Genomic DNA, 25,191 nt, shown 5'->3' with positions numbered 1-25,191 from the left:
CCCTCCCTGACCTTGTGAGGACAATGGCACAAGTCCTCGATCAGAGGCAGACCGGCTCTCCTCTTGATGGAATATTTATTTACTGATCTTGCTGATCCTCTATCGATTCTCTCCTTTTCTTTCCAATGCGTGCAATATTGACGGAGTCTCCGGGTCTGTGGGGTTACAAGAGGACAGAGAAGATGTGTGTGAAGAATGGTCCTGTTGACTGATATATACACTGTTCTATCGGGACAGGGACATGGGAAAAGATGACTACTGCCTGGTTTGATGTGAATACTTTTTTTATATATATTTTGCATATTACGTATTTAAAGAATATGATGTTAATGTATTTTATGATTGCCATTTGCTTTGTTAGCTGCTATTTGACTGAAGAAGAGGCTGGACTTATTCATTATCAGTAAAATGATAGATTTATGAGGATTCTTTATTTTGCTGAAAGGTACTGGTGACCTCCAGGAAAATATCTTGTGAACAGTCCTCTTTTTAATTCGGGCATTAGCAAGTCACCTTCACATCACAAGATTAATCCGGACATCAGGGTCATTAGTGTCTACATTTTTCCAATGAGAATATGTTTACGTTGCAGAGGCGGTAATCAAACCGAAAGGTTTAAGATCAGATCAAATTTAAGTCAAAAAAATTGTTGCTTTTAGAGAGACAGCGTGCATTTATTTGCGCTGTTTGGAGATACATGTTGGAACGATACAGTGAGACGATACTGGTGTGTGAAACATGGGGTTTCTATAAATATGTTTATGAACTTTCTTTTGTCTTTAACACTCTGTATATACTGAAACAGAGAAAGGTTTATTTATTAATTTATTGAACGCTATTTATGCACATTACTTTCCTTTGACGAACTGAAACAAAACCAACCCACAGCTGTCCCAAAGAAGAGAGTGTTTTGGAGTTTTAGCCTTTTGTCCTTCATAGCTTATGTGTCAACCTTTTCGACTGGATTCCTTCTCCTTCATCGCTGAATATGATGCACCTTTGTCTTGATGCATAAAACAGTTTCTACTATTTGATATCGTTGTGTGACATGACATCAGAGGTAATTGCATAGAATATTTGAACACTGTAAACATTGGAAGGCAAGTAAGGATATAAATAAATATATATATATATATATATTATTCTTAACTGTTTTGACATTTAAGATCAGTCCATTCGCTGTATAGAGTGAATGGAGTGAGTGAGCCGCAAACCTAAGAAGCTGATTAGCAGGAGCGTGTCCTGGTAAAATGAAGCTAACGTCTGTGTAACATTGAAAAGACTGTTTCAAAGTCAAACCATAGATGTAAATTGGCTTTAGAAGAGGTCAAGTCATTTTTCTCTTAGCATGCCGCTCTAATTTTAGAGTTTATCAAGGGTTTTTTTTTTTTTTTTCTCAGCAGAGCACGGATCAGAATTCATCTCAAAGGATGCAGTGAATAATATGGATTTTTCTGATGTTCTTTATTGCGGATGTGTCCGGGGCTCATTTCTTGCCCTTCTTTTACAAGGACTTTTTAAATACTTTGTTTTGTATGCTTCTGGTTCTGGGGATTTGAAAAAGATGCTGCCATAATGCATCACAGCTGTAAGCTTTTAACTGTGGCACAATATGTGGATGCAACTTTTTCTCCTCACAGAGGTTTTTTAGTGAGCTGACAAAGTAGCGATTCTATGGACTGTTTTAGTCTAGTTAGCAACTTCATGCAGATTTTGTAGTCTGAAGGCACATTGCAGGGAAGTTTTGTGTTTTATGCACTGGTTGATACTGAGTGTCTAATTGTTTGTCATATTTTAAGAATAGAATTTAGATGACTAAGAAACATATCTCAAAGAGTATTGCGGCAAAGTATTTTTTATCACAAAAGTAACTTTGTATTTTGTAATGCAAAATGTTTAGAAATGTTTTCTGCTTTTAAAAGTCTGTATAGTGTGCTTCAAGTGAATCTGCATATTTATTCTTTAGATCATAAAAGAAATTTGTCAGCTTACCGTCAGAGTACTCTTAGCATGTTTAAAATCAAGTCAAACTTTGTAAGGCATTATTTTCAATGATAAAAAAAAAAAAAATTAATAAAATGATTTTTTTTTTCTCTATGTTTGGCAGAGCATATTAGCAAGTATGAACATTTTGTTTTCTGTATCACTCGTAATAGACATTGAGGCCTAGTTTACTTTCCAAAAATGCAACAGCAGGTCTAGGGTTTAAGCAATGTGATATTCCTGATAATATATGCCAGGTGTAAAAGTAAAGTGTACAAGCTGTGTTTGGATGCTGAAGATAGTTAGTCTATAATTTTCTTGTAAAGCAGGGTATAGTAAGAAATACATTGGAAAGGCAGGGTTCATGAAAGATTTGTTCATGAAATGCAATAATGTTTAGATTAATTCTTTACTGTGTTTGTATTTTCTCTTGTAAATCCTGAACATGACACATCACATTATTTGAGTCGTATATATGCTACTTAAATAATTCAGTAAGGTTTAATAGAGTTTGTGCACTCTATGCTCAATATTAAGCATAATAAAAAGAGGTTTTGAGATGCAACTAAATTGTCTTTCACTGCAACTCTGTAATGTTCCAAAATCTACGAAAACTGCTGCTTAGATTGTGGGACATTAATGCCTATGTTTAAGGTTGTAATATCAGCCATACTAATCTACAGTTTCAATGATTTTATCTTACTGATTAATGCTATTTGGTCATCATCATCACTTCTGGAATCAAAGCACTGCTGCTCATTTGTGTGCACAAATATAATAAAAATAAAAATGAGGGCATGCACAACCAATTCGTCCACAATTACACAAGTGTCCCTTATATTTCCTTTTTTTCTGCTGATATTTCTTTATGGAATCAGGCATATTTGAATAAGAATGGGATTTTTTTTTTTTTTTTTTTTTGTCTTTGCATGTATATCCGTTATATTATATTTTAATAGATACTGTACAATGTTTGGCTCTTTTATTTCTTTATTTTTGTTGTTGTGTTGATTAAACACCACTGGTTTGTTAAATAGCATGGAATATTTTAAAATAAGGAATTATTAATGTTCATTAGTATTACACATTGTTGAACACTGGACAGACAGCAGTGGAATTAGACCTCTTAGATTATTGCATGTTTTCTTTGTTTGTTTGTTTTTTCAATGGAAAACTGCTGGGCTTTTGATTCTCCAATGAAAACGTAAGTTAGACATTTTCAACTGATTTCTTCTGCATTTCATAAAAAGAATGCTGGTTGGTTTTATGTACTAAAATATTTTGGTATTTCAGTTGTATATCAGAGTACATTTTTGTTACTTGAGCATAATTAAAAGGATCTTTGCTGAGGTAAACACTATTGTTTGCTTATTGTCATTTCAGCCATAATGACATGCATAAATACTGTATAGACGTTGGTTTCACTGTATAAAGGGATCTAATAAATGCAATTTCTATAGAGAGATAATATTTTTTAAACCTCAAACATACCCCTAACCCTTACACCAGGGGTGCCCAAACTTTGTCCTGGAGGGCCGGTGTCCTGCAGAGTTCAGCTCCAACTTGCCTCAAAACACCTGCTGGTAAGTTTCTATGCCTATAAGAGCTTGATTAGCTCGTTCAGTGTGTTTAATTGGGGTTGGAGCTAAACTCTGCAGGACACCGGCCCTCCAGGACTAAGTATGGTGACCCCTGCCTTGCACTAACGTGGTGATATCAGTTGATATAAAGCAAAACATTATTAGATTATGCCTCCTCGCCAGAAATATCAGTTCCAACTCCGGACACTAGATCCTGTCAAAAAATAACTGTTTTGTCTGATAACAAAACAACTAGTCCGCAAAGTTGTCTAATACCAAAATCTGTTAACAGCAAGTCTTGTCTGGTACCAAAAACTATATTAACAGAGTAAAGCCAAAGAAGAGCAAAAGCAGGAGATTAAGTAATGATGATAAAAAAAGAACCAGAGTTTACTGAATAACCTTACTTCCATATATTTTAATGTTAAGTCTAAACTAACACAAAACCAACCAGTGTTATACCACAAGCAATAACTATGGAAAATTACTGCGTAACAACAACATCATGTGATGTTAAAAACCTTGACATGGAAACATTCTCTTATCTCTTACACAAATATCCCTTGAATCCACACAATCATTAGACTAAACAACAATGGAAAAAAATATAAATGTCCAATCAATAAACGAATCAATTAAATGAATATATAAATGGTACAAAGTTATACTCTTTTATTGTTAATTATTTACAAAGATGTGCTTCTGTCAAAAATGAGATTTAAGTAAATGTAACTGCGCTTTTGTAAGCAATGGGTGACGTCAACGGGCCGCTGTGCTGGTGGGGATTGTAGTTCATTCAAAATTCGCAACGTTCTGCCAACGTTACTGTGACGTTTGTGTAACGTGATACGTGAGCTGGCTGGGGACAGCTTGATAACCATTTCCGCATATTTCTCGCACATATCGCTGTGTTTATTAAGAGATGCATGTTAAAGGATTTAATTTCGCATAAAGTGCTGTTTGTAAGTGCAGCAATACATCCGCATAAATGGAAGCAAACAGCGTCAGTCGAGTAAACTGGGCCATAAACCGCCGGGCGGAGAGTTTAGTAAGTAAACACATGGCAGACATGGCACAGAGACGCTCAGCGGTGTCTGAAGAGGATAAAGTGCACCCTATGCCAGGAGACCTGAGCAGAAGCGCAGAAGACATCCCGGGGCGGGCCGAGGTGAATTTCAGCACGGATTCACAGTCCTATAAACCTGATGGAGTGGCGGGAAAGTTGATGCGCGAGGACGCGTCTTCATCATCGGGTACTGTAAAGTGAAAAGAGTAACAATGATCACGTTTCCCTTGAAACGGACTTATACATACCTTCCCTTCTATCATTATGACACTTTGTCTTATTTAAAAAATGTGTTTCTGAATTGAGTTTTATGATTAAGTTGATATTGGTTAATAGTTGATTAGGTATTGTTTTATTAAACATACAAATAAAAAAATGCTAACTTTAATAGTTTTTTATTTTATTTTTTATTTATTTTTTTTACACGTGTTTATGTGCTAAACTGATAATATGATTAATGGACCAAATGTTAAAAAAAATCTATATTAATAAAATCCTTTGACAAAGATGAGCCACCACCACCATCATTATTATTATTGTCAAAATTGTTTTCTACAAATGTAACTGAAAAGCAGATTTGATTTCAATGCTAAATTTGAAAGGAATAGTTCACCCCAAAATGAGAATTTGCTAAGTACTCACACTAAGGTAGATGAGTTTTTTCTTTATTGGAACAGATTTGGAAAAATTTCACATTACATCACTTGATCACAAATGGATCTGCAGTGAATGGGTGCCGTCAGAATGAGAGTTCATCCAGCTGATAAAAACATTACAATAAACAACTCAACAAACTTATTAATGTTCTGTATGGCCTGAGGCTGAGTAAATTGTCCACAAATTTTCATTTTTGGGAGAACTATTCCTTTAGTCTTTTGTAAGTCTTCTCTAAATTTGATATTTTTTTGCAACTACAGAGACAGCAGCCCATAGACAAATCATATCACTGCTTAATGATATCAAAGAGGAGCAACAGAGGCAGTGGGAAGTTCTGAAAGACCTGCAGGCCAGGATTCAAGGACAGGTGTGTGAGGAGGAAGACGAGCCGCTTGACGTAGATCTTCCACTGCGAACAATGGAACAGCTCAATGAAACAGAGCAGCATTTAGAGGATACTGAAGCTCAGAAGAGAATGGTACAAAATAATTACTGTGAAATCGAATTTACTCTACAATCTGCAATTACTGCAGTGCATGTAATAATAGGTTAAGTTACTTTGTAAACCTCAGTCAGGACAGGAAGTTTACATTTTATGGAGATGGTTGTTTATCCGAAATAATAGTTCAGAACAGTTTAGACGCTAACACTCTTCACTTCTTTAACTGTAGTGAGTATTTCTTTAAATTTTGATTTTTATTTCGTAGGTGTCACACCTCTCACGGATGGGCGGAGCTACAGTAGATGATGCGGTCCGGCGTCTTATGCACACTGTTCTCTCTTTCAGTGTGGGCTCAGAGCTCAACTGGGTTGGCAGAGGACAGAAAAGGAGCTTCAGAAACACACGATTGCAGGGTGTTTTATTTCGTAAGCAGCCATTGAAATCATGTTTCAGTGCAATTGCAACTTCAGTTTTATCACTGACTTTAGTGAAATGAAGTGAAGTGAGGTGTATCCAAGTATGTGAAGTCTGGTGAACACACACACACACACACACACACACACACACACACACACACACTGTGAACACACACCCAGAGCAGTGGGTAGCCATTATTGTTGCGGCGCCCAAGGAGCTGTTGGGGGTTTGGTGCTTGCTATAGGGGCTCACTTCAGGCCACGACAGCCCCTTTATCACTTTAAAGGTCAATATTTTTAGGATCCTCATGTGAAAGATTGTTTTAACTCCGTTCTCTGCAGGTGCCTTGAAGAAGACACCTATAGGAAAGGAGGCCACACACCACCAGTTTGCTGATGTAGTGAAGAAATGGTTGCGGTTTGCCCCTTTCCGACAAAGAGGAAGTGGACGAAGACCGCACTGGAAACCTGTTGAGTTCATCTGTCCCAAATATGACAGTACTGTGGAAGATCATAACCAGCCTAACCATAACCCGCTGGATTCTGGTGAGATTCAGGTGACAATTTAATAACAGTAAGTGTTGTATCCAAAGACAAGTAAAGTAAAATAATTGAATGAAGAGAGTGTGAAGCATTGGCTTTCAAATTCTGTTTCTTTTTTGCCATATTACATTCTTTCTATTATAATATTTGCTTTGCTTTCTTTAAGTTAAAATATACTGTTGTTAGGGAATAATTTGCAGATTTTCTCATTACAGAATTAATCTTTAAAAAAAAACTAATGGGCAAATGTAAATAATTCTGTTATGATGATTATTTTGCCCCTGCGATTTTATTTGAATTATGTTGTTATATGATTTTTTTTTTAAACGCTGGTGCCAATATATTTCCATTTTTGAAATTTTGCAAGTTGGAAATTAAGAATGTTTTGCTTATATAAATTCCATTATGTTTGCCAAGAAATGGAGATCAGAATTTCAAACATGAAAGAGTTTATAAGTGTACAACACAGAAAGTTTGAGATTGCTCTAGAAGAAAATTAAGAAAAAATTTCTTAAATGTAATATATAATAACTTATAACGGCTCAATAATGTAGCAAAATGCACTTACTCTGTGGTATCTTTGGCAATGTGATCAGTTTTCTAAGAATGCTTGCTTCCTGACATATACTGTATAAAAACATTAAAAACAAACATTTTATCTATTAACTTTTTCTGTGGTTAATTAATTTGTGTTCTTTGAGTTTTTCATGTTTATAGAGCCATTATTTTCCATTTTTGTGACACATTTGCTTGAAATTTACTGTTAGAAAAGTAAAAGCTGATCTAACAAAATCTTCAGCTTTGGAATCCATGTCCATCACTGATAAAAATTTGATTGTGGTAAAGTAAAAATACTACATAAAAACAAATGTAATTTCTACACTAAATAATGAAGTTAAGGCAAGAATAAAAAATAAAGTAAATTATATGTAAAATGATATGTTATACTCAATTTAAGCTTGTAGAAATTAAAGGTTTGTGACATCTGGAGTTAATTTTCTACTCAAAATGACCCATCTATACTCCATTGATTGTTACTGTCATTGTGTATGGTGTACTAAGTATTGAGGTCTCTGTTCTTTTGGGTAATAATTATATTCAGTGGAAATATTATCTTAAAATGATAACATTCTGTCTATTTACGTATTTATTGATTTTATTTAATTCAATACATACATTTTATTTAAAATGTGTGCAATACTTGCCAAATAAAGAACATTTAAGTGAATCTTATTTTTTATTTTTTTTTCGTGCATTAAATTACTGTTATTTAACAGAACACCTTTTCTTTCTTTTTCTTTTTTTTTACAGTGATGATTTACTTAGGTAAAATTTACAAACAAAGAGTCCATACAATTGTTAAATATATATATATATATATATATATATATATATATATATATATATATATATATATTATATATATATATTTTATATATATATGTGTGTGTGTGTGTGTGTGTGTGTGTGTGTGTGTATATCAAATCTACAGTCTACAGTGTTTTAATTTGTTAAACACCAATGTTCAAGAGTGCATATACATTCACCATGGGAGTCTGTCATAGCCTATTTGTAATTTTAGTGTCATTTACATCATATCTCAAACTATGTATTGATTAATCACAATCTATTTGAAAATAGTACATTAACATTTGCAAAAAAAAAAAAATAATAATATATAATATATATATAATATATAATATAATAATATAATATATATATATATATATATATATATATATATATATGATGATTAATAATTATTAATTTTTTTTTTTTTTTTTTTGCTCTGATAAATAATTCGATGAATTGAAATACTGAAATTGTACATATATTTATATCCCACAAGGTCGTTTCCTTAATTGTTTCGATGATTACGGCTTCGGTCCTCAGTTCCACTGTCTTTCCGGTTCTTTCATGTCCTCTCTGAGTAACATCAATGGCTTCTCCCTTCCAGAGACATTCCCAGCTGGAACACGTGACCTGAAACTTAATGCGCATCAACTTTTGTTCTCCTCCTGGAGTTTGTTTTTGCCGGGAGAGGTCGCATGCTTTAACACAGTTATGAGTCTTTAATGCGAAGTACAAGGAAACAACCTCGACTCGGTCATGTAGGAACATCTAAAAATGTTAACAGCAACTGAGCCTTTGGAGAAACATCATCCAGGTCTTATAAATGCGTAACTGCGCTTTTTCTAGCGGGTGTTTTGGTTTCGCCCCGTCGAGGTGAGTCCCACGCAATGTTTATTAGCGTAAGTCTGCGGCGAGTGTTTTGTTTGTCGACCTCAACTTAGTCTTGAAGACATTTAAAGCGTTTGTGTGTGTGTGTGTTTTAGGCTACTTGTTAAAATAAAAGTGCTTAAATAGGTGGTTACAACAGCTTGGAACATATATCTTAAGTTTTTGTTTATTTTAGTAGTTATATTTTATTAACACTTAATTACCTTTAATAGTATTTGTTATATATATATTTTGGGTTAACACTGGTAAGGATAGTTTGATACTTTGGTGTCTTATTTTTAGTAGCAACCACTTGCAGTTTATGGTCATGAATCAAAACTGATGTTGTTTCAAGCAGGTAACTGTATTATACAGGTTACTGTGGTTAAAAATGGTCTATTGGAAAAATAAATGTAATGTGATGTTATGTTGTTAAATGTCATTGTTGTAAAGGTTTAAGAATGGTCTCATGGAAAGTCAAAAGATACAAGCATTGAACATTGTGTTTTTTGTATTTTTGGAATAATCTGTATTTTATTTAAAAGTTTTAATGCAACATTTCTTGTGAAAGATCATATTATATTTGCTTTTGGAAAACTGAATGCACTTATGCTCCTTGTGAACTCTAAGAGAGGGAAGTAAACTTAGTTTAGGGGTCAAGTTAGTAGCTTTAGTGTACTTTTCTCATAACCAGTATACAATGATTCCAAATTTGAGGAATTTTACATTTTTAAAAAAAGAGATAATTACATTAGAACAGGTTGTGATATTCTTCCCAAATTTTGCCATCCCCTAAAACATGTTTGTGTGTGCGTTTGTGTGTCCAAATGTCCAGTAAAACGTCAAATCAGCATTTGGAGGAGCAGTTAACAGCCCCTATGATGAACATAGCATAATAGAAAATAAATAATAGGAAAATATGTAATGGAAATGTAAAAAAAAAAAAAAAAAAAAATTTGAAAAAAAAAAAAATCAATAGGCCAATATAAAAACAATACTCAGTGGAAAGTCCCTATGATAAATTGTGTTTGCTGAATTATCCAAAACTTGTGCACATTCCTTTATTGCTGTCAGACAAATTGATTGAATTCATTACTAACTTTTTTTAATCGTCCCACCAGATTTTTCGTTTCTTTCCCAGTCCCCACCAATATTTTAGCAGTGGCTCTGAGGTCTGTTAAGAAGATTAGCCTCAGGCAGAGGGAGGTAACTTAACTGATTTTGGGCAGAGCTCTCTACAGGCTTTGAGCCGAGCTGGATTTTGCCCAGAACATGCGTCACATGCGACAAGAATTTCAGATTTGTGCAGTGACTGGCATTGGATTAGTTTGGAAGAGAATGTTTTGATCCATTTCATTACTCTTTTCATATTTACTTGATTTAAGCCGGAACTTTGACCACTGAGCGCTACTCCGCGCTACTGAGTGACTGAAGTGTCTTCATTGTGGCAATTCTGTTCACTGGAATTTGTCATCATAATTTTAGTGTCTGCTGACAGTATTGGGAGTTGCTACACAGATTTCAGTGAACGTGGTGGGTACATGATTAAACCATTTTGGAATGAAATGTGATCTTTAATGGTCTGCTGATCAGAGCCTTAAATGCAAAGTGAGAGATATAATTAAGTAATGAGATATCAGATTTAGTTGAACCGCAGAATTGAAAAACAAGAAAAAAAATCATACTTTTATTCAGCAAGGATTCATTAGATTTATCAAACATGACAGTAAAGCCATTTACAATGTTATAAACGATCTATGTTAAAAAAAATCTGGAAAACAATATGTATCAGTTGTCACAAAAATATTAAGCAGTAACTGTTTTTAACAAAATGCAACCTTGATGAGCATACGACTCCAAACTCCTGTCCACACTGAATATTTTTGTCTTGTTTACATTTTCGGGGCCAATTGGAGGTTCAAACACAAAGGAAACCTCAAATATTTAAAACACTGAAACCCACTGGGACTAAGGGTTGTTTTGAAGCAGATAATGTTTGTTGACTATAACTTCCCATCACAAAACGACAAAAAAAAAAAAAAAAAACTCACTCGCATTCCAGTCTTACCCATTTTTGACTGGCTGTGCACATGTGAAAATGTGGTGAAAAAGCTGAAATATTCTTTTGTCTTTACTTTCTGTTCTGATGAAGAAGGATCTGGAAGTAATATATTAAAGTTAAGGAAACTGTACGGATTCTTCACGTGTCTGCTTCTTAAGTGTGATTTATTTGAACAAGATCTAATGTTTATCTGTCTTCCTCACTGAAGTGAGACTGTATTCAGCACATGCAGACCGTCTCTTAAAGGAACGTTTCAGCTTCAGTGCAGTTGAAGTTCTTGAATGCTTCAGTTAAACAAACAACTTTTGTGGCATAATGGCAATTACCACAGATAATTATTTGGACCTACACATTTCTGCCCATAAAACCAGCCAGAAACAATCTAATCAACAGCCTATTGCTACATCTTTACCTGACGGCGTGTAAATGACATCACGTCTCTGTTGATATACTGACAACACCCACAGAAATTACAACTTCTAGCTGAAATAACTCTTTTTATGGATGATCTGAGTGCTTTAGGAGAAATACTAAGATTGACATCTGTTAAATTATTTTCTAAATGTCTTATTATAACCATGATTTATGCTTTTCTCATGGTAATAAACATTATTAAATTATGTATTAACTGCATTAGAGTTATTTTTAGCTGGCATATATGCTTATATCTGATGTGATGTGGCTGGAATCCAGCTTTAGCAATGAAACTCATTCGGTTTCCTAAGCTTTGCTATTTTGGTATTTTTAATCCTTCATCAGGTTTGTTGTTTTGGTCAGGAGGAGTTATGTTTTACAGAAATCAAAGAAATAAACTTAAACTCATGGACTAGATTGAGGATGGTCTTTGTACTCAAAACCTCTTCTTATCATGAGAACCCGCTTTAGACCTTTTTAAAGACAATGAGAAGGATCATAATAGCTCCATGGGCAAGTTAAAGCAATTGTTTTCTTCTTTGGATGATCATTTGGAATCTAGTTCAGGACTCCAGAAATGATATCACCTGTTGGAGTCAGGAAGCTGCCAGACTGCCAAAAGCCTTTCCCACGGAATCACCTAACGCTTCCAACTGCACTGTCTGAATGAGAGACCTCTTTGTGTCTGACACTGAAACTAAGAAATGGAGAGAGAGAGAAAGGGTAAGTTCTGAGTAGGAGGAAACTTTTAAGTAGATCAAAAGGTGCATTTGGAGCCAGATTCAGCGCAGCGGAGGAAAGGAAACTTGATGAAACCGAATAAAAGATGTGCACTAAGCACTTAAATGCAAGAACAGCCCGATATATGAGTCTGGAATTTGTTAGTACATGTATAAATCGTTGTTTGATCCTCATTTTGTCTGGTTATTGCCCTGGGACATGCTATGTGGGGTGGAGCTGGCCACATCCTGTATAGCGCTGGCCTCTGCCTGCACACTTTGAGTGTGTTTCTCCTGCCTGTTTGTTTGGGGATCTGGGGATCACATCGATCTCATATTGTGAGCAGGCCTAGATAAGGTTGAGATAAAATGTTGAGAGTCTGTGCATGTATGGATTCAGATTTAAATGGTCATCTTTTAGGCTTCACTTATGTAGTCTGACCAGTGACATTCAGATGGTTGGGGTTTGTTGGTCTGTGCTGGAGTCTGCGGTAACGAAAGGCTATTTTGAGTGTGTTTTCTCACTGTTTTGCCTGCTTTTGCAGCTGTGTCTGTTAATGTCATTTTTCTGAGCATTTCTGAGTCTCTGCATAATCCCTTCAGCAGGAAATTGAGCTCAAAAACCACTTTAACTTGAATGAACTGTCAGTCAGATTTCAGTTGCTTCAATGGGTTTAGTACATTTGACTCTAGGTTATGAGGGTTATTGCAAGAGTAATTTACTTTTGTGTCAGTCACTATGCTATGGATATCAGACTTTTCAGACAATTTCAGAAACCCCAGTTCGTACAGAGCTGACAAAAAATGCAGGTGTTCTTTAGTGAATCAGTTTGTTTGAATGAATCAGTTGGGTGAATGATTCAGTGGCTCACTTATAATAACACTCAGTTGTTTTGTTTCTGAAATAATCTATTTGTTTAAACAAGTCGAATGAGTGAATGATTCATTTACTCTCTAATAAAAATAGTAATTTCATCAGTTTCTGAATTAATTAGTATGTTTCAATAAATTATCTGAAAAAAATTCAGTCACTCATCCCTTGTTTTTATTTTCTGAAAGAATCAGTGAGCTTGAACAAATCGATCAGTAAATGATTCAGTGAATCATCACTTGTTATGTTTCTGAATTAATCAGTGCATTCGAGTGAATTGATTAAGTAAATTATTTAGTGACTTGGCACTTATTTAATATATGAATGAATTATTCTTTGAACAAATGTTAGAGTAAATTTTAAATCACTTAATCATAAAGAGTTTTGTTTCTAAATACATATTGTTGACTGAATTGGTTGAGTAAATTATTCAGTGATGCCATCTACTGGCATGACAATATAACTTCCAGGACTGACAGCAACACATAAAAAAGGAGTGCTAAAATTAGTGTTGGGCTGTTAGTGTTGAATTGGCTAATTCTGTCTTTGTAATAACCGTGGATAATGGCAATAACTACAGTGACAGTGACTAAAGTAAATATCAAAAATGTTGGTGTCGGTATACAACAGAAAAGTATAAGACAACAAACAAATGTAGGTGTGAGATACTTTATGCCACTTTTTATTGAAATGGCTTTGCATAAGTGTTCACATCATTTGGGTTGTAAACAGACTACAAAACTGATGAGAATCACTCCGATAGAAGAGAGACTGTATCTAACAGCTGGATCTGTTTCACAGCTAATATCTCTGTCTCTGTCTGTTACCTAAAACTCCAGCTGAAAAGTCGCGTGTGTGTTGCACATAAAATATGTTGATGTTGTTTCTGAAGCAGGGATGTGTGTAGCGTGTGAAGATTCGAACTGTTGTTGTCCCTAAAGGCTGCTGTCCCCCTTGGGAGGGTAGAGCTCTCTGCAGGCTTTGAGCCGAGCTGGATGTTTTCCAGACCATATAGCAGCAGGGTCCTAACACAGCGCCAGACGACTTCACTATCCAATAGAAACCCAGTGTTTTTCCCTTCTCCCTTCCCCTTCTCACATACTGTCTTACCACTGCATCAGACTTGAGAATGATTTATTAGTATAATTATTTGAATGTGTGTGCAGAATTTGCTTGATTTGTAGTTACAGTCTGTAACATATAGATGTGTTAGCAATTAAGTTGGCTGTAGAAATTCTGTCCCAAGAATATGGGAAACTCAAGGGGAATTAAAAAATGTAGCATGATTATGATTAAAGTCATTTTGGGGTGATTTATAACACTCTGCTCTGCATCGTGACATATTTTATTGTTGTCTTGTTTAGACTTTAATTTGTTCGCTGTTTAATATTGCTCCCAAGATTTCTTCAATAAAAACTTCATAACCTATACAAGCAGCACGTCTGGTTTCATTAGCTGTGAATCACACTTTGAGTCTAACCCAGCACATTTCCAGTCCAACAGGACTGGAAAGACTACGTCATTCAGTAACACGCTGTAACTTCCTCTGTCGGTTACGTTAACTGGAACAGGGAGAAACCTATTGCTCAATTGCTGAATGCATTTACGGATCCACTTTGATTACAAAGCACTGTTACTTGACCACTAACATGAGATAACTGTTAGTGCTGTTTCTCATCTCACATGTGAATAGTTTAGCCAATCAAGTCTTGAGAAAATGTAAAATATTCAAATCAATGCTGTTCAGTGCTGTTTCTTTCTAGTATGATTTCCGAAAGAGCACGTGACGCACTGAATTCAACTTTGCCGTCAGATCAATAAATAGTAAACAGTTCATTTAAATTGTAATAATGTTTCACAATATTATTGTTTTTACTCTATTAAAAAAAATAAAAATAAATACAGCCTTGGTGAGTATAAGAGGCTTCTTCCAAAAACATTAGAAAATCTTACATATTTGAATGGTAGAGTAAATATATGTGTTGGTGCATTATTATTGCACAAGAAGTAGCATAAAGAAAATATATAATCACAGGAAAACATTTTTTTTATATTGTACAGAATAATCAGCCTTTATCTTTTTATAGAGCTAAATATATTCTATATATTGAGAGCTTTCTGGAAATTTGAATCATTGGCTAAGCTGTCCCTTTAAAGAGCCAGTAAGATGAAAATTCTAAGCTTCCTATCACTGTTTATAAATCCTGTACATTAGGTTTAAATCCATCCAAGGTTAAAAATCATTGTCATTTTGTCAAAATATAATTTTAAAATTACCTCAATTCTCAGAGATCCCCAAACGGTTCGCGCGAAGCTGTTCAAAAGATTCAGTTTCCTTAAACCCCACCTTTCGGTAGCATACTGTGTTCTGATTGGTCAACTAACATAGTCAGGTTTGATTGGTTGTTCCGCACTCACCTCCACTGTAAACTATGCGTTAGCATCTGTTTGGGGTGAAGCAAACAGTAAAATAAAAAACTTGAACAGTCTCCCTGCTTTTTCTTCTGTGTTGGGTGTATTCAAGCCGCGCGCTTCAGTTTGAATCTGAATAGCGCGTTCAGCGCGGGGGCGTGGTCACATTAGATATAGTGAAGGGAGACATGAAAAACAGACATCGCGTTGTTTTCATATGGATTACTTTATCACAGAATATCGGCAGCACTTGTTTAGTTTTAAAGTAGAAATGTCAAGCTTTCTATAGATAACTCTCATGTCTATTCGTTGAGTATTCACGGAGTTACACGTCATTTTAATGACGTGTTTGTACATGACGATCAGCGAAGACAGGCTGCAGACAGCACACATACTGATAAGACGCTCGGAAGAAAACAGACACATAACTTAATCATAATCATACTTCGCGTTGTGATTCGGAGATGCTCGTTGTTCTAAATAAAGTTGGTAATGAACCCTCTTTTATGGCCAAACGCTTTGAAAATCCCGCTGTACTCACCGAGATTAGAAAAGCAGTCATCAGTGAAAAAGGGATTTGTTGTACTGCTCTGGTATTGGGGTGAAAATGAATTTTAGCCATTGGTTCTTCTGATTTTCATTCTTTGGCAGTGAAAATAAAACAAACTTGCCTTTACAATTAAAAACACACTGTCTCCTCGACATGATGCTATCACACCAACCAGAGCGTCTGTGTGGGGGGGTGGGGCAGGTCAGAGTTCCGTTTCTCCCAAGACGGTAGGCGGAGATTATTATGCAAAGTGTTCCTAGTGACGTACATAGAGATAGGCAAAAGATTTGAAATCTATAACGACTCGTTTCAGCGATTCAGAGTCGACTCCTTACTTTAGAAGCCAATAACTTTATAAATCGTGTACTTTTTGGTTTAATTATTTGCACATTGTTTACACTGATGGACAGCTATATCATACACTGTAATACAGGTAATTTTTGATTTCCCATCTGTGTGGCTCTTTAACAAAGTGTTGATTTTGTTTGTGTATGACGTGGATTTGTTTCTCAGTCATTTCTTTAGACATGCTGCACTGTTCTCCTGTGATATTCAAGGCTGTCAATCTTTTATCTTTTTTTTTTGTTTTGTTTTTTAAGATTGACGTTGTGGCATGTCACTGTCCCACTGTTCACTGTCATGCTTATATTAAAATGTGCTGCTCTCAAAGCTCTTGTTTTGTGTTTACATCAGCCCAGGATAAGAAACTAACCAGATAATACAATAATAACCAGAAATTCTGAGTTGTGTCTCACATTCTTGTTATATTTGTTTATGGCTCAAACCCATTAATTGCTTACAAGCTCCATTTCCTGTCAAGCCCTGGCAGTTCTCTCCAGACTACAGAAAATCCTCTCTGCTACCACGCACCTGTTATGTGTGCATCTGTGTGCGGGACACAGAGGCACTCTGTGCCTCGTAGTTCAGATGTGCCATTGTGTGGGTCCAAACAGCCCAGCTGAGTGATTTTCTACATCCACACACACATACACAAACTGGCATGTTAAACCTTATGTGCAATGGTACAGGCCAGTGCACTATAGAAAATGACCCTGTTTGGATGGAAGCAGGATAAGAGTTTGCCTCTGGTCTTGTTTGCAGTTGTTGACATTTTGGAGGGCACACTAACAAAGACTGTTCCATTCAACTGCAATTTTCTGTGTATCCCAGTGCCGTGACATCCCTATTGAGATGATAGAGGACGAGGGAAATAAATTACCAATTGAGCCGGACTTTCTCTCTCTGCTGGTCTGTGCACCACAGTGGCCAGTTAATAACTTAGCCTGTTTATTCTGCCCGTGCTGGGAGTCCAAGGGGTTTCCTGTTTACTCACTGAGCCGTATGCAAGTGTGTCTTGTTGAGGCTTTCAAAAAAAGGATAACAGCTTGCTTTCTCTTGTTTATATACTGAGCAGAGTTCAACAATGTTTTGCTTGATCTCCTCGGGCCATTGTGAGAGTTTCGTGCTAGATGATTGAACTGTCACTAGTTATGCATCATATGTCATCATCTTCCAGCAAACAAATGTCTGTTTATGGATATAGATGAGGACTGTTTAATGTTGGCAGTGCAAGCAGAAAAAATTTGTTTAGAAGAAAGATGAATCTGTTGATGCCTCATTACAGCAACAACATGAGGTGAAGCCCCTTCACACAGAGGAGTAGATCAACATGTCGAATGCAGTTCATATCTGTCAGCGCTGGAACAATGCTTCAACGGAAATACATGGACCTCACTCAGACTAATTTTCCTTAAAAACCACCACCACAAAAACATAAAAATGTTAAACTCAATTCTTACTATAAGCTAGTAGTGGCTTATTAGCATGCCTATTATTAACATATCGGCTGTTTATTAGTAAAGCACATATTGTGCATGACCATATTCTACATCCTTAAATCTGCGCAATCCTCAAAATAAACAACTACCTTACTAACTATTAATAAGCAGCAAATTAGGAGGTTATTGAGGCAAAAGCCATATAGTTAATGGTTTGTTAACCAGATAACTAGTTTTTTAACCAGAATTGGACCTTAATATAAAGTGTCCAAAAAAAATATGCAAACAAAGATAAAAGACAGGAATAATAAATAAAAGAACAAAATAAATCAACAAAGGGGAAAGAATTATAATAAAAGAGGGATAAGTGAATCGAATGTATTTGGAGGGAATTCCAGTATTTAGGGTTTGTTCTACTGAGAGACCTTCCACCCAGAGGACAGTCTGAACTTTGGCACTGTTGATAAATTGGCTCTGGAGGACAAAAGAGTCCATAGCAATATGTTCAGAAGAAAGCAATGGTTTGGGTGGAGATGCTTGTTCTCTTCAAAGCTTCTGATGGTCACATCAAAGGCTTTGTGAGCTGAGCTGCACATGTTTGCCATGATTCCCCTTACAGTGTCAGCACCCAGACAGCAGCTTTGTGTTAGCTCAACACATAAATTCAACCAGTGAAGAAAAAAAAGGCTTTGTGTTTCCTTTGTTGATGATAAGAGTGGAGTCAGGTTGACACTGCAAGATTGTGCTGTCTGTGGAGGAAAAAGCTGTTGTGTATAACTCTGACAGCTGTGCTGGATCAAAGCTTTCTGTGTGTTGGGGATCTGCAGCATCTGGATGTGGGTCATAACTGGCTCTTGCTTCAGCTGATGACAGTCTTCTGCATTGGGAGGGAAGACACTCGCTCCTCATGAACAAAGTGACTTGCAGAGGCAGCACTGGGTGGTGTGGCTGTTTTAATAGCTGTATTGTTGAGAATTTCTCTGGCAGTAAGTATTTATGCAACTTACTTTTGCATTGACTTTTCATAAATGTTTTATTTTTGAAGTTAAAAAATGTTGTGTACAATACAAAAAGCTTCCTCCATAGTCCCTTCAGCCCATTTATGGTTCAATCGCATTTTACATAAGCTGTAGAATGGCTCATATGGAGCTTGTCATATTGACATTACTCGAACATGTTATTCTATGACCATCCATGGTTATTCAGTATTCAGCAGCTTATTCCTCTGATGGCAAATCTGAATTTTCTGCAGCCATTACTCCAGTCTTTAGTGTCACATGATATTTAAAAAATCATTCTAATATACTTTGGTTTTGAGTTACATAGCTTATTATTATCAGTTGTGCTGTTGTGCAACTTAAAAAAAAAATCTTTTTTTTAATGTTCAAATGAACAGCGTTTATTTAAAAAAAAAAAGAAATCTTTTGAAACAAGAACTCCATCTGTACTGTTACTTTTTATCTATTTAATTCATCCTTGCTAAGTACAAGTATCAATTTCATTTCAAAGAAAAAATTAAAAAAACTTTTGAATACTATTGCTTTACGTACAGCTATGAAGAGTAGGAGATTTCACCACACTCTTTGTAATTTTTTTCCAAACTTTTTTATTCTTACTTTAAATATACAGCCAATATATGGCCTAGCAAATTGTACATTCATCAGGTGATCACTACATTCCTGGGGTTTCTTTTTTTGCACATGGAGCTGGTTTTGATTCTTACCTGAGCTGAGCAGTGCATTCACGGCTGAATAAGTATATTAGAAAGCTTTATATTCCTCATCCTGCCCCTTCCACCACCCTTTTTTCACGGCTTGACCTTTGCCCTGGTTTTGTCTCTGCCAGTCTCCCAGCTGATCCTCCCTCCCTCTATTATGCCTGAGGCTGTTTTTAAAACTTCTTTACAAAAGTCAGTGAACAAAAGATTTCAGCTCAGACTGTCATCTCTGTTTGCTTTACCAGTTCTCCCATGATCTCTAGACAAATATACTGTGTAATTTATTATAGCATCAATTAAAAATGTATTATATATTTATTTAATTATTTGTAATTGTACTAAAATAGCATGTTAAAAGAGATAATAGCTGTAACAGAGATAGTATTTGCTGCACATCCTTTTTATGAGCAAACTAGGTCAAGATGTGTTTGAGCATGTAACTGTTTGGATGTTCAGTATAAGAAAGGATTGCGTGTGTAAAGGGTGTAGTTCAAGTTAATTAATCTGGCAGGAAATGAGATGAATGAGAAGAGGGCTTTTAATGAAGTTTAGAGTGTGCATAAGGTGCATGGCAGGCTCCTTCTCTTAGTGTTGTATGCTGATTTCTCTGGCCTATATGTGTGGAATTGGTTGAGGTTTTCTCTTTCTGGGCTTCAAATGAAGTATGTTTCTGTGATCCACAGAGACCCAGCCTGACAAAGAAAGGCTGTGTACACCCAACCATGTCTACAGAGATGATGATGCAGTCCTGCCTCATGGATCGGAGCAGCAGCTTTTTTAAGGTGAGACACATCACCACTGTCCTCTGAGCTTTGCCTTGTTTTCTGAATGTGTCTGCCTGCATGTTATGGTTGTAGATTTGCATGTGCTGTATTTTATCATCACATGAGCTTCTCTAACTAAGCCTCCTATATTAAAAAGGTGTTTTTTTTTTTTTTTTTTGCTTATTAAGCCATTTATAGCCAGTTTACAACCATGGACAAAAGCATAAACTTTTTGATATATATATATATATATATATATATATATATATATATATATATATATATATATATATATATATTAGGGCCGGGACTCGATTAAAAAAATTAATCTAATTAATTAGAGGCTTTGTAATTAATTAATCGAAATTAATCGCATATAAATATTTGACCTGAGAACAGTGAGAAGTAATTTTTTTTCACATGGATTTATAGTATACCATTGAATAATGACTGAATACATAAGCTTAAGCAACAAAATATTGTTTATTTTTGTTCAACCAAGTCTAGCAGACCAGTGCAATTTTTGCCATGAAGTGTAGCAATAGCATATTTAGAAACAATTTAGAAATAGTACATTTCAGAAATTCAGGAAGCTTATAGGTGCTGGAACCTTCTGTAAAGTGTTTTTTTTTTTTTTTTTAAGTAAAACACAATACTGTCAGTTACATTCAGAACATTGGAAACCCTGACTATTAGAAAACATCTCTCTGTTGCTTCAGAGGCCATAACATACTAAGTCCAACTCTCAATAACCTTGGCCAAAACAATAAAGAGTTCAACATAAACTGTTGCACCAACAAAATAATACATAGTTCAACATAAAGTGTAAAGTCCAAGCTAGCTGCTATATGTTTTGCGTTGAGGTGATACTTGAGGCTCGATGTGCTGTGGTGATATGCGAATGCGAACGCTAGTTGGTGCTTCAGTATAATCGGTCCGCCGAAACTCATCCAGTGAGAAACGTTCCGCGGTGCAAAAATAAGTTATTAAAAATGCGGGAATTTTTTTTTCTGTAATTAATTAATCTTAGTTAACGCGTTATTTTTTGTGTAATTAATTAATCTCAATTAACGCGTTAAAGTCCCGGCCCTAATATATATATATATATATATATATATATATATATATATATATACATATATATATATATTCATTTTTCATTTTAGTTGATTCCATGTTGTTAATGCTAAATAGAGTTGCAAATGTTTTGTGAAACAATCACTCAAATCTCATTCAGAGGTATTCAGAAACACAAGTAACCACGTGGCCTACAAATTGACGCCATGATTGAACTTGAACAGCACTATAGTTTATATTTTACTCAGTAATGTGTCAACCAGCAATAAAAGATGCATTGAAACACACCCTTAGTGGATGACCTTTGCTTTCAGTACACGTCCTACTTTAGAGCCAGACCGAGTGCAGGTTAGTCAGGGCCTCTGGAGACACCGTGGAATGCTGCTCTGTCCGTTCACCGTGCCAGTGCTAAAGCTGCAGAGCTAAACAGGTTCTCAGAGCATGATAGATCCACTTGTTATCTCTGCAAGCTGTTCTTCCAACCAACATGTTGCAAGCATGCGTTGGGATTATTTCATGCAGGAGGAAGTTGTAGTTGCAAGTGCAAGCTGTGTTACATGTAAACAATCAGATGCAGCCAAAGGCAAATAAATCAGGCTTTTGCTCCGACGCTAATCAGCCATGATGAATGAATGATAAGATTAAGAATGCCAGTGAGCAAGAATTTATATTCCTCCTTGTTTCCTTAACAGAAAACACTCCCGTAACATCTCTCCTCTGTCATCAGTTTAGATGATCCTTCAGTGGGATGTGTGAGCGGATTGAATTTTACATTTGTCATCTATTAAAGGAACAGTTCATCAAAAAATTTACAAAAAATGAATGTTTAACAGTGTCATTCAATTATACGTTTTTAAAGATTAACTTAAGTGAGTGTTAGATGATGAGGGGGTAAACTAAATGTTAATTAACATACACAGTTAAATTTGTTGATACGATACAACACATCTTAAAAAATCAGAAAAATCTAAAAATATTTAATTAATATAGGTTTAAATACTCAACAAACACTAAAATTAATATATTTTTGAGTTTATTTATTAGAAATACCAGAGGTACATATCGCCTTAGTTAGGAGGGCCTTTGAATATTATGTCAGACAGAGCGGGGCTTGTTGAGAACCACTGCTATATGATATCACTTTAACTATATGGAAAAGAGTGGACGATGTTCCTTAAAATGTAAACTTTAAACTTTTATTTCCACGGATTACAGTTAAGGGTTTGGAATGGTGTGAGGGTGAGTAAACGATGACAGAATGTTGCTTTTTGTGTGAACTGTCCCTTTAATCAAATAATTCTGCTGTTGTCAATGTGAGTGTTTATTTTGTGAACACTCCTCTCAGTGTTAGGGTTGTGTTTGGCTGAAACAAGCGTGCTAGGCTAGTAAAATGTCAACACATAGTTTCCCAGAGTCTTGGCTGCTTTGTGTGCTGCGAATGACTTTACCTCACGGCTGGTTAAAGACAGACACAGATGACTGCAGCGTTTTGAAGAGCTCTTGATCTCGCCGGTCTCCAGAACACCAGCCAGCAACTCACAGGCATCAGAATTTTCTAACAAATATCCAACCGGCGAAAATGCACCTTTTATTCTGCTTCATTACCTTACATCAAGTCATTCTCTGCGTCTGGATGAAATCAGCACTGCAAGCTGAATGATTTTTCTATCAGATCTCTTTCTGTCTCAGCAAGATTGGGTTTGTTAGCTCTATTAATCATAAATGATAGGTGGTTCTACTGTCGTCATTCTGGCCAACATTAGCGCAGACTACTGTGCTGTGTTCTTGTAAATCTGTTGACAGTGTGTATCTTCTGTTTTGCTCTTTCAGTGCTGTTTATTAAGATTACACAATCTCATTTATATATTTTGAGGAATTCCCTTACTAGCAAAATTGTTCCTTTTTTGTATAAAATTATAATCTGGTGAAAGCAGACAAAATTTATAATTTTGCACAGGTGGAAAAAAATATTAAATAACTAAATAAACATAAATAATATATGTTACATACAAATAATGTTACATAATAATGACAAATAATGTTACATAAATAAACAAGTACTCTTATTAAAAGTATGTAGATTTTTTTTGTATCTCATGCTTATAAAGCTGCATTTATTTGATTAACAGTAAATGTATTACAGTTTAATAAAAGTATTTTCTATATTAATATATTTTAAAATCTGGAAAAAATATTCTAATCTGCATATTTGTTGCTCATGAACCCTCTTTAATTATTATAAATTTTTAAAACAGTAGTGTGGCTAAGTATTTGGAAAGTGTGATATTTTTTTAAAAATCGTTCTTTGATTAATAGAAAGCTGAAAAGGGCAACATTTGTTTGAAATATAAATATTTTGCCGCAATGTGAAAGTTTTTACTGTCATGTTTTATCAATTTAATGTATGTTTGCTGAAAAAAAAAGTATTAATTAAAAAATAATAATAATACTAATCCCAAATTTGAAAGGTACTGTATATGTCATGCACACACCATATATTAGTTATGTATTATTTTATGGTTGTATGTTTTGGTAGACATCTATCATCTAATAACAACACACTCAGAAACAAGCATGCATAAACTTAACTCATAATCTTATAACAGAGCATTTCCAGGTGCACATACTAACAATGATTTAGCATTTTGTCTAAGCTTAAAATAATAAGCTTAAAATAGTTTTGCGGTATTTCTTCTCTCACTCACACAAGGAGCACAATGAGCCGTATCCATTCATTACAATGAGCCAGTTTATTTTATGTAAGTTTGATAATTCTTGACCTTTCAAGTGTGTAGATTATTGCTAAATAATAGCAATAATCTACAGCGCTTTGGTGTGTCTGAAGCACTTTCAAGTCTTATAGATTGCTTTTCTTGGCAGTGAGCTGGATTTTGAAAAGAGCCATGAGTTGGTGTGTACTTGTGGTTTGCTGACTAAGTCGGACATGAAGTTAGAGCAATACTTCATGACTATAAGCAGAAAATACTGGCTCCGATAAAAAAGAAATGGAACCGAAAGTGTGGACGGGTCTTTACTTGTCTGGTTTGTGGTCAAGGTATCACTGAAATGAAACCTTCTTGACTGTCTTGTGGATGGTAGTGCTTAACTAGAATTTCTGCAGAAGTTCAAGTAGTAAAAATAAAAAAATAAATGAAATAAAAACAGCTCCCTGCTGATCATCAGGAGAAACTCAGCTCTGTAAAAAAATACAAATAGATCAGTAATGAAGAGCATCCTGCCTTACACAGAATATTTTTATCTTTAGATATCGTGTATTTTAATTTACAGTGACCGTGGTTGAGTGTATCATAAAGCAATAATCAAAGGAAATCAAATGTGCTTTGATGTCTCTGTCTGAATTGTTCTCTCTGTTAGCCTTTGAGAGTAAACGGATTTAGTTGCTGGTTTACTGGGAATATTTTCATGATGACTAATTCCAGACACAGACACTTCCCATTCTTGTAAAACATCAATGACACTCCAGCACACGTTCAGAATGTCTCGAGATTTCCTGTTCTTTACACTTGTATTTTGTTTTCTGTGTGTGTGTGTGTGACTACAGCTGATTGACACATTCTCCACGGAGATCTCAGAGCTAAAGCAGGAGATGGTTCAGCCAGCCAGAGAGCCAGAGACAGAGATCTTACAGGGGTGAGTCCTCCCTTCATCACTGTCATCCTCTTCTTGGCTGGCATTAATAGGTTATATTACATGGTGCTTCTTTTGTATATTTACTCAATTGTAAAGTGGGAATCAAAGGTGTCAGATAACACTGAAAATGTAATTTAAACCTGAAAATAAAGTATTAATTATCTCCAGATTTATGTAGTCATTCTGTGTTCTGTATCACAAGCATCAGCTTTAAGATTCATTCTCTGTGTTTGTTATTGTACTTCCCATGTTCTCCAGCAGGAGGAGCA

General features: G+C 35.3%; 2 protein-coding genes across 2 annotated transcripts in view; both read left to right on the top strand.

Moving 5' to 3' along the window:
• The first annotated feature begins 4,385 nt into the window (after nt 1-4,385).
• On the top strand, nt 4,386-7,349 carry LOC113112676 (uncharacterized). The gene is made up of 4 exons (XM_026278442.1): nt 4,386-4,816; nt 5,547-5,764; nt 5,994-6,153; nt 6,487-7,349. Exons 1-4 carry the CDS (start codon nt 4,552-4,554, stop codon nt 6,711-6,713), a joined length of 870 nt encoding a protein of 289 aa, XP_026134227.1. The 5' UTR covers nt 4,386-4,551; the 3' UTR covers nt 6,714-7,349.
• A 1,151-nt stretch (nt 7,350-8,500) lies between these two features.
• Nucleotides 8,501-25,191, top strand: part of LOC113112674 (ras and Rab interactor 2-like) — a 30,922-nt gene continuing 14,231 nt past the window's right edge. The window contains 3 exon segments of the mRNA XM_026278440.1: nt 8,501-8,913; nt 20,114-20,212; nt 24,834-24,922. Coding sequence (XP_026134225.1) covers nt 20,153-20,212; nt 24,834-24,922 — 149 coding nt within the window. The 5' untranslated portion in view covers nt 8,501-8,913; nt 20,114-20,152.

This window comes from Carassius auratus, chromosome 13 (assembly GCF_003368295.1).
Source record: "Carassius auratus strain Wakin chromosome 13, ASM336829v1, whole genome shotgun sequence".
Lineage (NCBI taxonomy): Eukaryota > Metazoa > Chordata > Actinopteri > Cypriniformes > Cyprinidae > Carassius > Carassius auratus.
Note: the sequence above shows the minus strand (reverse complement) of the source record. Positions and strands in the feature narration are given on the sequence as shown.